At 41.6% G+C, this 13,137-nt stretch overlaps 1 protein-coding gene across 1 annotated transcript; it reads left to right on the plus strand.

Moving 5' to 3' along the window:
- The first annotated feature begins 520 nt into the window (after positions 1 to 520).
- Positions 521 to 8,501, plus strand: gpr45 (G protein-coupled receptor 45). Its single transcript, XM_050048497.1, has 3 exons — positions 521 to 673; positions 3,292 to 3,521; positions 4,032 to 8,501. The coding sequence occupies exon 3, from the start codon at positions 4,139 to 4,141 to the stop codon at positions 5,297 to 5,299; it is 1,161 nt and encodes a 386-aa protein (XP_049904454.1). The 5' UTR covers positions 521 to 673; positions 3,292 to 3,521; positions 4,032 to 4,138; the 3' UTR covers positions 5,300 to 8,501.
- Positions 8,502 to 13,137: the final 4,636 nt, after the last annotated feature.

Below are 13,137 nucleotides of genomic sequence, written 5' to 3' on the forward strand. Positions count from 1 at the left end.
ATTGAGATTTCCAAAAGGAGCAGTTTCTGGTGTGCGGACCTGTTTTTATATTTATGAATATTATATAGGCCAATTATTTCTGCCTGTAGATGCCCCCAAATCCTACGATCTGGACCTTTAATTTTTTGTTTGTGACATAGTCTACCTCAAACCTACAATTACCTACATATGTGGCTCCTTAATGTGCATCCACAATAAAAACAATTCTAACGTGCAATCAGCTTTGTAGTATATTGGACCACTGAATATTATCACTCTTGTTTTTGTTGTTGTGTTTGGTAGGAGCCTACTTTTTGCAAATTGAAGGTGAGGTTTTTACAGTGCAGATATTTTGGCACAAAAAGAGCATCATTCATTTATCAGGAATTAAGGCATGCAAAATGTTCCCTGTTGAAGAGAAAACACAATCCTAGGAGCACTGCACCCTCATTAAAATATCCTACCCTTTGAATAAATCTATTCTCCGCACTGCTCCTTTAAATCAGTGACCACCTGCTCCTCTGGCGTCAGCATCCTCCGCAGGCGGCACGGTGCGGATCGATACGGCAGTAAAATGTTCAAAGTGGGATATTTTGGGAAAAGCTCGACATGCACGGAGACAGAAACGCGATCACCGGGCTGAGTGTCTCGACGGGGGACAAGCATGAAACCTGACATCAAATCTAACGTCAAGGTAGGTAGGCCTGTTTCTGTCTGCTTAGAGCTTTGAAATGTGTCGGGTTGTTGCTTTAATCCCCGATTGTGCATGAGGGGGAAATAGGCTATTCTGTCTTTGATGCCTGTTATAATATATGTAACAATGCATCTGAAGATCTGCATCGTCTTGTTGTCCAATGATGCAGACAGGTTAAGTAGTGACTGACAGAGACACAGGTGATGGAGACAGACAGACAGACTCGTTTGTAAATATGAGGACACTCTGTTCGGGCTCAGTGGTAGCGCTATGCAAATGTAATGACACTGCATGTAAGCAATGGATTAACAATACAGGGACACATAAATTATGGTGGCCTGTCACACAGGAAACATCAGCCACCATAATCCATTTAAATTAGTAACTACATATGGATCCTTTTCCTAATCAAATCCAATATAAAAAGCCTTAATTATTTATTTTTTATAATGTTCTGAGGCTGTGATATGTCTCTGTGTTTGTATTATCACAACAGCCTTTTATCACCTATCTAATCAGATCTTGAGCAGAGCAGAGCAGGTGAGGAAAACCACCTGTTCTTGTTGAAATAAACAGCTACGAGCCTCCTGCTGGGCAAATCAGCTCTTTATCTCCTTCACATGATTTGCACAAAATCATTTTGAAAGGTAAATGTATTAAAATTCAAAATCTAAAGCATTTAATTATGTAGTTTTATCGTCATGTAGGCTACAGGATCCCATTGTTTCACTACAACCACATGCCTTTGTTTTATTTTTCTCTAACTAGCTGATTTATTCCCTGCGTTTGACTCAATAAATGTCAAGCTTTATTGATTATATTACAAAAAAAAATGGCATGAAAGAAGACCGTAACACAGACATGTTTATCCCCTGCATGTCTAACAGTGAGGCGTCTTTGCTTTATGCTTCACACAAACATGTATTTTTATTCAGTGGTGACTGTGAGTGTGATTCCCACATCCTAAAAAAAAGTCCCAAGTTGAGAACCCTGTGATGAGAAAAAAAAATACATATTTTGTCATCTGGGATGAGAGTATGGGCTGCTGGTTGCTATGGAACTGGTGACCTTGTTGCCATGGCAACAACCAGCAACACTATGCAGTGGCTTATTAGGTTTATTGTGTGCAAGAATGTAGCTACAGTCACTGACGTTATTCCTCCTGTTGTAGGTTCATTCAAAATTAGATTTTCTCAGTTATATATATATATATATGTTTCTATTTTGACTACCAGCCTTAGATTTACAGTGACTCTGTGTTTGTACTATCACAGAAAAAAAAACAATCACTGAGCCCATGAGCCTTTTTCACAGCAGATATTTTTGACATGTCACAGTATGATCAGCACAGATGTAAATAATTATATTTAAAATGCCTGATTTAGCTGCTTCAGTTTCAGGGTCATGCTGGTTCACTGTGACACTAAGCCTTTGATAATAAGTAACACCCATTACTATGACAGGTGAAAAATATCCAGTAGGGTCCTTTTGCAGAGCTCCAGGTGCACCTCCAGCGCTGGGAACTATCGTGTGTAAGTGTTATCAAAATATAACACTTACAATCCACTGTACTATATTGTGCAGTGTATTATGTTATAGCGCTTGTCATTAATAAATAAAGTAGCCTACATTGTGTCACGGCCATGCTACTGGGTAAGTACTGTATGCCTAATATAAGCTGACTGATCACATCTGTTTTGCACTTTTCGGCTAATGTTACATATGTATTGTTTGTTGTGCTTATCATAAGGAAGTGTATTATATGTTTAGATGCCACTGTGTATGTCCTCCTGAGACCTGAACTTTTGTTATGCATTTTTTATTTCATTTGGGATCAGTAGGATCTGATAAGTATAAAAAAACTAAACATCGTTAATGATAATAAAGTCCCAGTACCCTCAAATGACTACTTCCCTAATTAACAGCGCCCTGTCTTGTAACTGGTGCTAAAATTGGTCAAATTTGTTGCCATATTAAACTACAAACATTATTAATGATAAATAAACAAGTTTCAACCATAAAATGTGATCAGGTTTTGGACCTTGTCCAGTTTTTTGTCAGGATCAACTGCAGACTGACTTGGCAGAGATGGCTGCCATCTTGTTTTTACATGGATTAGTGTTCTGTGCTCTTACTACCACTAGATGGCACAAAAAAGAGTCCACGAACGAGGACAACAGGTCTTAGTTCAGTAGAATAAAGTGTAAGGTCAAGTAAACCCAACTGTGATGTCCTCATATGAGGACACAGGGTCTCAGGAGGACATATAGACATCAGGGTATGATAATACTCATTCACTGATAAGCCACATGCCCTCCACCAATAACACAAAGGTAAAATATACAACCTAATACTTAAGTATAACTGTAAAGGGTTTGAATCCACCGGCCATGTGGGGCCCTTCCGTATGGACTTTGCATGTTCGACCCGTGTCAGTGTGGGATATTTCTGGGACATGCAGCTTAATTGGCTACTTTAAACTGCCTGTAGGTGTGAATGTGAGCATGAATCTGTCTCTATGTGTCAGCTCTGTGATAGTCTGGCGACCTGTCCTGGGTGTACCCTGCCTCTCGCCCAGTGGAGGTTATGACCCATTAACTGGTCTTCTTGTCTCCCAGCTCCTAGGAGCCAGTGCAGCTGGCAGAACCACACCTGAGACCTGAACACCAGAATGACCTCAACACATCCTTAACACTGTCCCACCATCAGGTGCAGCAGGTGGAAACCATAGTAACAGACGTGTGTGTCCTGAGGATGCCTCTCTGTTTTATCAAGGTTGCATCAGAGACTGAAGCATTATCCAAGAATGAGCTTCTGCTAAGTGGAAGGAAGACAGGCTGTACCATGGGTGTGTACTGTACAATACATGTGATGTGTCAGTGTGTGCAGATCTGTTCATGTGTGAAGGATTACACCTTCTGTGTGCTTTGGAGGGTCGGTGGTATGAATGTTTGTATATGCACTGATGTGAGTCTGTGCAGCTGTAAATCATCAACCTCGCTCAAACCAGTCAGCAGCACATGTCTGTCATGTGTATCTGACTGTATCTCTCAGTGTGGTGCATCTGTAGGTCGGACCTGTGGCTTATATAACTCCCTCAGCATCATGGCGACGTCATTCCTCCTCTCACTGTTTCATATTTACAATTTTCACTGAGTAATAGATCACGGAGCAGCTGAACTCCTCTGACTAACTAATGAGACACAGACTCTGTTTTCTGTGGTGATGCCATGTTTACAGCAGAATGTCAGGCCTAAGCTGTTCTGTATTTTCATCCTTTGTTTACAAGTTGTTTTTCAGTTTCACAAAGTAGGTTTTGAAAATGCCATATGTTGATGCTCTTGTCTTTCTCTCCCAGATATTGCCATGGAACACCAACTGCTGGAGGAGAAATTAATGTGTATACCACAACAGTAATCAAGCATGGACCTTCTTTTGGGCTGACGTCCCCTGACAATAGCTGCTATGGCTTTTTGTAATGAAAGCTTGCTGGAGGAGTGCAGCTTCATGGGGCCGGACAATGCAGAGGACACAGCTGAAAGTCTCCCGTCAGAGGCTGCAGCTCCCCTCATATCAGTCACTTTACGTGTGACCCTGGCAGCCATAATGATCTTCATGATTACTATTGGTTTCCTCGGGAATGCCATTGTGTGTCTGATTGTTTACCAGAAACCTGCCATGCGCTCCGCTATCAATCTCCTCCTCGCCACGTTGGCCTTTTCGGACATAATGCTCTCTTTACTCTGCATGCCCTTCACTGCAGTCACCGTGGCCACCGCCGACTGGAGCTTTGGGAGCGGGTTCTGCCGAGCGTCCATCATGCTGTACTGGCTTTTTGTCCTAGAGGGGGTGTCCATACTCCTCATAATCAGCGTGGACCGCTTCCTCATCATTGTGCAGCGGCAGGACAAGTTGACGCCACACAGAGCTAAACTGTTGATTGCAGGTTCATGGGTGCTGAGCCTGTGTGTGTCTCTGCCGTCTGTAGTCGGGTGGAGGACAGGTGCAGCAAGTGTTGGGGGCGCCTGGGCGCCGCAGTGTGTGCTGGGATACAGTGACTCTCTGGCAGACCGTGGGTACACAGTGCTGCTGGCAGTAGCAGTATTCTTTGTACCATTTGCTGTCATGCTGTACTCTTACATGTGCATCCTCAACACAGTGCGCCGCAACACCCTGCGCATCCACAACCACACCAGCGAGCATTCCTGCCTGCCAGCACTCAACCAGGTCAGCAAAATGAGACTCACCGGGCTGCAGCGGCCCCCTCAGATCAAAGTGGACATGAGCTTCAAGACCCGAGCCTTCACCACCATCCTCATCCTCTTTGTCGGCTTCTCTGTGTGCTGGCTGCCGCACACGGTGGTCAGCTTGCTGGCTGTTTTCAGCCGACAGTTCTACTACAGCTCTGTCTTCTACCCAATCAGCATAGGCGCCCTTTGGCTCAGCTACCTGAAGACGGTCTTCAACCCCGTCATCTACTGCTGGAGGATCAGGAAGTTCAGGGAGGCCTGTCAGGAGTTTATCCCCAAGAGCTGCAGACTGTGTCCCAGAGTGCCGGGCCGGAGCCGCAGGAGAGTGAGGCCCAGCAACATCTACGTGTGCAGCGAGACTCAGTCAGCTGTGTGAAACAAGGAAGTTGTTGATGCACAAACCAGCAGCTGTTGATACTCCTATCAGCTGTTTTTAACTCTTTACTTTTTGTCATAATAAGCAATCAGACTAAACTAAAGTTCACCTTCAGACAGTATACTGGACATTGACAAAATAATCACACCACAAGCATGAACTTTCCATCTCAACTTTTTAACCCAACATCGGTGAGAAATCCTTAAAGTGCTCAGAGAAATTAAATGTGAGCATCGGCAATTCCATGACAACGGAATCAATCTGTTTAGGAAGGTTATGTGACACAATCGACTGCTCAAGGACAGCTACTGAATGGACCTTGTGGTGAGATTATTGTGTCTGCTGCTTTCATTCTCAAGATATACCAGATGATTTAACTTAAGCCCCATTTACACTGCCTGTTCAAGGTGGAAATGCCATTGTTATTCCTTACCCATAAAAGGTACGATCACGAAATGGAGGGCAGAGTTGTCTCGCCCTTCAGCCGGCAGCAGAGGTAGTAACAGTGCTGACAGTGTAAAATGGACAGCAGGCAGGACAGGATGGGCGTGACGTGTTATGTGTGGAACCAAAACAGTGAGGAGCAGTTAATGGCTAACTCAAACAAACAGAACAGCAACCAAAAATGTCTGCAGATTGGGGAAATAATGAGGTCCAGGAGATCCTTACCCTCCACACTACAGACCAACACAGTTATGTCACAGTACGTGTCCACAGGATCCGTCTATGTAAGCAGCAGTGCCAACGCATTCTGGTTTTGAGAGACAGGGCGTCCAGTCTTCTTTAGCATAAATGAATGTAGGCTACTTTATGGAAATCAGGAGTGCGGCGCAACTTGATGTCTCTGGAAACTCCTCAAAAACTTCTGAGTAACCCTTGTTCATCTAAAATGTAGACAGATTCAATAACTGCATGGCTTATTTCTCACCTCAGATGTTTTCAGAAACACATTTTGATCAACTGTTCTCATGCCTCTGCTGGAGATAGGCGTGACATTATGTTATCAGGTTTTCTGTCCGTCTGTCCCATTCTTGTGAATATCTCAAGAACGACTTTAGGGATTTTTTCAAATTTGACACAAACGTCCACTTTGATGGTAAAAGGTTAAAGATCGAGGTCATTGTGACCACATCTATTGCATCCTTGTAAATGTGATATCTTAAGAACACCTTGAGGAAATTTCTCCAAATTTGGCACAAACGTCCTTGGACTCAAGAATAAATTTATTAGATTTTGGTGGTCAACAGTCAAGGTCAACATGACCTTGTATCTGTGTCATTCTCTTTAACAGGACATCTCAAGAACACATTGGGGGACTTTCAAATTTGACACAAACGTCCGCTTTAAGTAAGAAAATGGGCTGATTAGAAATTGATGGTAGAAGGTCAAAGGTCAAGGTCATTGTGATCTTGTCTGTTGCATTCCTGTGAACAGGTTATCTTAAGATCACCTTAAGGGAGTTGCTACAAATTTGACATAAACATTTCTTGGACTCAACAATGAACTGATTTGAATTTGGTGTTCAAAGGTCACTGTTACCCTCCGTCTGTCTCATTCTCGTGAAGGCGATATCTCAAGAAGGCCTTGAGGGAATTCCCTCTAATTAGGCACAAAAGTCCACTTGGACTAAAAAAGGTGCTGATTAGAATTTGGTGGTAGAAGGTCAAAGATCAAGGTCACAAAACATGTTATTGGTCATAAGTCAGACATTCATACAATAATTATGACAAAATTTCACATAAATGTCTAATAGGATAAAATGATGACATTTTATATAGAGAGAGGTCAACTTCACTGTGATGTCATAATGTTCCCAAAAACACCTCTGGCCATAACTCAACATCATATCCCAGGAACAGAGGGGGAGACATTTGGTTGGATAATGAATTGGTGACACTAATCTTTGGTGCCCACCTTTAAACTGTGTTGACTGTATGGATCTTGTGTGCTGTGGGGGGAAGATGTGTGTGAGGAATCCATGTTTTCACAGACATGGATGTAGACTCCAACTGCAACTTGACGGGTTTGCGGAGACATATAACCATGAGGCGGTTATTGTGGTAGTAACTTAAGAGAAAGTTGCCATGTTGGTTTGGTTTAAAATCTGGGAGCAGACAGCCTCGTGGCACACACAATGCTGGGAGGCAGTGCCCCTGCACGTGTTAGGATGCCCCTGTGGACACATACTGTTATACGTCACTGCCTTCATGCCTCTTTTAATTCTGGAATGCTGGCATTGCTATCTAAAATCACACACCTGGTTTTATATAAACAAAGAAAGCCAGTGTGATGACGGGTCTTTGTTGCGGCCCTGTTGTGGGATCTCTATGTAAAAAGGGCTTTAGTTGTCATTTAGTTTTCTGAAACTTACCGCCATCCAAACAATTTCACATTCTGCATTTTCAATTTCCCTCTCTGTTTCATAATTTGTCCGTAAAGTGTTTCATCATTGTCTCAGTTTCTTCAGACTGTAGACTTGATCTTCAGGCTTTGAGTAATAGTGGTGATAATAATAATTATTATTCTATTGTCAGTTATGTGATGAGATTCACAAAAAAAGCATACATAGTATCAGTGTTGAGAGGAAAGTCTGTAAGATTTCAACTGACGTCTTAAAAAAAAAAATTTTTTAATGAAATTTGTGCAGAAACACAACTTTGAAACTTATTTAAAACCACGAGTGTGTCAACAAAGACGTGTGTCAGTTATTGAGCTGTGAATGTTTACTTGAATGTATTATCTTTTCATGATATAACAAAACCAGGTAAAATAAATGCAGTTTTTAAAAGAGGTTGCATTGACAGACTGCTTAGTGCCGGCCTCTTTTACCATGTGCATAATGGAAATAGGTTGCTGGGATACTACAGACATGTATTCACTGTGAGTGGATGTATACCTACTTCGCTGAGGACAACATACACAGCGGTTTGTCTGTTGAATTATATCAGGTTAGGTAATCCAATTGGAGTAGTAAACAAACTGTGACTAATTTTTCTCTAATGAACAAATGAAGTTAAATCACTGTACTTTTGATACAACCTTTTAAATCTGTGTATCATTTGAATATTGATTCATCAGGTTTCAGTTTGCATGTATCTTTATAAGTAGTTCCAACTCTGGTGTTATAGAGTAAATCCTGTGAGTCTGTCTCAGTAAGTTTAGTACAACCAACATGATTTGCTTTGATCTCGAACAACTTAATTAAGTTGAATATCTCACAAATCATTTTTTATTGTATGTTTAAAGACCATCATTCAAATGGTGGCAGTTCCAACCAACAAATAGATGTTGTACTGCTGTACAGCATGGGACAGGAAGATGGTGCTGTTCTTTTACTGTAAATCAAGTTAGATCCATTTCCTGCTGAATTCTCAGCCTCGTTACCCGACTGAATTGCCATATTGTTTTACTTCATTAATTCTATTTGAACTACTGAACATGTCAGAGGCATTCTGGGTAATCCAGAGGTCACTGAACTCCAGCAACGACTTCTAAGAAGAAGAAGGGGGCTGCACAAGGCGTGTGGTCTTAATTTCTGAGATGTACAAGCAAAACTGCTAATGTGAAAAAGAAGCATAGTTTAATTTGTTTATGATGATTTACAGAGCATGCTCAATTCATAGAACAGCTAGTGATTTTTTTTTATTATCCATTAATGTGCTGTTCTCGCCTAAGATGTTTTCAGAAACACATTTCCATGAACTTTTATCATGCCTCCATAGCCTTGGCCGGAGGATCATGTTTTTGGGTTTTCCGTCCGTCTGTCCCATGCAATATTTTGATATCTCAAAAATGCCTTGAAAGAATTTCATCAGATTTGGCACAAATGTCCATTTGGACTCATGGATAAACTTAATAGATTTTGGTGGTCAAAGGTTGAGGTCACCATGACCATGCGTCTGTGTCATTCTTGTGAACGAGATATCTCAAGAACACCTTTTGGGATTTTCGTCAAATTTGACACAAACGTTCACTTTAGAATTTGATGGTAGAAGGTCAAAGGTCAGGGCATTATGACCTCATCTATTGCACCTTGAGGATATTGCTTCAAATTTTGCACACACATCCTTGGACTCAAGAATGAATTTATTGGATATTGGTGGTCAACAGTCAAGGTCAACATGATCTTGCATCTGTCATTCTTGTGAACGGGATATCTCAAGAACACCTATGGGGACTTTTTTCAAATTTGACTCAAACTTCCATTTTAGAATTTGATGGTAGAAGGTTAAAGATCAAGGTCACTGTGACCTTGTCTATTGCATCCTTGTAAACGCGGTAACACCTTGGGGAAATTGCTCCAAATTTGGCACAAACGTCCCTGGACTCAAGGATGAATTGATTAAATTGTGGTGGTCAAAGGTCGAGGTCACCATGAGTGTGGTGACCTCGAACTGATTAGACTTTGGTGGTCAAAGGTGAAATTGTAATTATTTTCCCAATTAATTGACTAAAAAATTGTGAAAATGCTCATCAAAATGTCCTAGTGCATGAATAATGACTGAGACAATTAATGGATTATGGATATAAATGATTCTTTTTTCTGTTCATCAACTAATTTATTAATTTTGTCATATTCATGTTGTAAAGCACTGCACCTGATACTGTAGGGCTGTAATCACCTATTTCACAATGGGTGGTGGGGACCGTTTTCAATCCACACTTTATGTGACCTGACCCTTGAGGGGTTTTGACCTGAAACACATGATTTAAGGAAGTTCCATACCATCAAATTCAGTTACTGTCTGTCTAGACTGACAATGTTTCTAACCTCTGAGGGAGAAAACAAGTAGTACTCATTTAATATCCAACTGTACAACATCCTGTCATCTCAGTCTATGTTGATTCTTTAATATGGAAGGTAAAAGAGGATTGGTTTTCATTCATATAAACACACATTAACATGTACAACAAGCTAAACACTTTAATATGTGAGTTTAGGCCCTATACATTCACTCATGTGCCAACACATGACAACCAATGTGCGGCCTCTCCCTCTTAATTTAGAGCTCATGGTTGCTTCAACATCACGTTACTGTCCTAACTCAATCAGTTAACTCAGAGCTGGATGTAATGAGTCATTTAACCACAAAAGACGTTGGGAAAAGGGACATTTTTGCTCTGACTGGAAGCGGTGACAATCACTTCTCAAAGGCTGCAGTAGGTTGCCACAACAGACTCCACTGGTTTAAGCTCAGGGACACGGGAAAGTGTGAATGTTGGTCTACACCCCCACAGCTGAATTACATTGAATCGCAGTTGTGAAATATTTTTCCAAACTAGTGCCTAGTTTATACAACAATATGTTCTTGGTTCCTCCTGGTGACAAGAATGTGGATCCAAGCTTTGTCAGTTTGTGCAGACCAGGGACCTCTGTATTGTGTACAAGTAGTGGTACAGTTGTAGTTCATGAGGTGGGTGTACTACTTGGTAGATGGGTAGATTACCCGGCACTATACCACTGTCCACAAGCCAGGGCCAGTTTAATGTGACATTGCTGCAGCATACATATTCGGATGGCCCAGTTCGTCCAGAAAAAATGGTGTACACAACATGACTGAGGTTTTACATGTGTTAGAACAAAAGGAGACCAGGCGGACCGAACATAGGAAAAAATGGCTAAGAACTCTAGAGGTTTTAATACAATACTTCCATGTTCTGGGGCTCTTGGTCGACTAAATGTCTAGAGTCCTCTTGTTGGACCGGAGTTCTAGTTACGCATCTGAAAGGCTTCTTCAGGTCTAGCTGCTGTCATGAATAATAAAATGGATATTTATCTCCATTAGGCGGTAACACCCACATATGACGGATGGCTGAATCACCATGTGATCAACAGGGTCTGTCTCCGTCACTAAAAGGTCATGACTGAAAGCCTTTCCAAACAAAGGGCTTTCATCTCTATAGCTGCTCTTAAATCATGAAGTTAAGTCAGCTATTATGACATCTTTTGATATGAGCATGACTCCAATTAGGACAGAACTATTACATCAAGTCATGTGTGTTTTATGACCCGGATGCATCAACCTTACATGATGTTAAAGGACTTTTCTGTTTGGGTCTTACGTTCTTAGTCGTGGCCACTGTTTCTGTAACAAACTGGTGTATACTCATCAAATAAATTACTAAGAACACAGCACCAGCTGACAGCGCCAGAAACACAAGGCCCTCCAGTTTTTCTTTTAGTCTATCTTCCAGGAGCAGATTTTAACAAAGTGCCTTCATAACAGATAAGGTTTACCTCCCCTAAAAATCCCAACATGTTCTTTCATACATACAGTACCAGCACCTGAACTAAACAAAAGCAGGATACTTTCTGTACACTTGTAAACGCTATGCTCATATTTTGTGTGGCAATTCTTTTGTGTTATTGTAGGCGGTGTGGGTCAGCCTTCAAAATAGGTTGTACTGTATGAAGAGTCTGGTCTCTGTCCGAAGTCATTGAAATCCGGCGCCTGGGCAGTGGCTTGCAGCGCCAGAAACCAATGAAAAAAGGCATCCTTCAATGTCGGCATGATACGCGGCCAGTTGCTGTTATAGTTTAACGGTGCCTGGCGATGTCAGGGGACAACGTGGCGGGACAAGGTTGAAAGTGAAGGTAGCGAAAGTCCAACTAGGGCAGGCAGGAGTGGTGGTAGATGGGTCCAACAAACACGAGACAACTTTCACCTGAGAGAGCGGTGTTTGCATCCTGTAAGATTCTAAAGACAAACCCTGTTCTTTTCTCCTAAACCTAACCACATGCTTTAGTTGTTGAAGGGAAAAAAACATCAATTTGCAGTGTTGTACTGACGTAGTGCTGTTATTTTGAAAGAGACTGTATGTAAACGTTAAATTTCCTGTGAAAACAGAAGTGTATTTTAAAAGAAGACAATGCATGTAACAGGCAGAACTTGACAGTGTCCCAGAACGTCAACAACCAACGTACCCAGGGTACCTTTCACGTCGTATCTGGACGTGGAAGGTCCATGACCAAACAACATCACGTAGGCAAACAAAACCCTTCACACATCTAAACCGGTAACGTTGAACTGAAACAAATAGGTTCAGTTATCTTTTTAAAAAAAAAACTTTACATATACAAGTTTACCTGAATATAAGCCCACCTGATGACCCCAGTGAAGCTTTTACCCTCCCTAACCTCCCTTCTCTCTTCTCCCCTATCTTCCCTCATCAAAATGAGGGAGTATGGGGAGGTAGAGTGAACAGCCCAGTCCGATGGGGGAGAGCTCAGTCCTTATAGACGTCTCTCCTTGGGTCTGCCTTGCCTTCCCTATGCTCTTTCTTTCATTTCTATCCATCTAACCCTTTGGCTCCCAATCGGACCCCTAGATGGCACTATTACTGCCACTCACAGTCTCAAGTGTGCATCAGGGATTGCAACATCTAGTCCTAAACTGAACTGTCCATGCAGTATTTTATAGGCATACAGGTTTATTTGAATATAAGTAAGAAGTTTAAAACCATTCAAGCAGAACATCATCATAACTGATTTCAGTTGCAAATGCAACACAGAACAGATGCAACGTGTTCCCTCAGATCAAAGAATAATATTAGATTTGGTAAATCTGCGGTAGTAATAAGTGGAGTAATCTGAGCATTTCCACTGCATGTGACTTCATTTCATCAAAGTCTGGATTTTCCATTCTCATTTCCGGTGGTGAAATGTAACTTAAGTACAAGTTTCTGTTCAGTTGTACTTTATTTGTTGGGCTATTTCAATATTATGCTATTTATTTCTTCTGTGGTGGCAGTTTCTACTAGACAAAACACATCGAGTCAGAGACTTGTCTCTCTATAAGTAAAATTCAGCATCTGCGGTTGGACTCACAACACACAGT

The sequence above is a fragment of the Epinephelus moara genome, chromosome 7, assembly GCF_006386435.1.
Source record: "Epinephelus moara isolate mb chromosome 7, YSFRI_EMoa_1.0, whole genome shotgun sequence".
NCBI lineage: Eukaryota > Metazoa > Chordata > Actinopteri > Perciformes > Serranidae > Epinephelus > Epinephelus moara.

Excerpts from the sequence above, each read along its gene's own strand:
- gpr45 (XM_050048497.1), top strand. The coding sequence starts at position 4,139 with ATGGCTTTTTGTAATGAAAGCTTGCTGGAGGAGTGCAGCTTCATGGGG.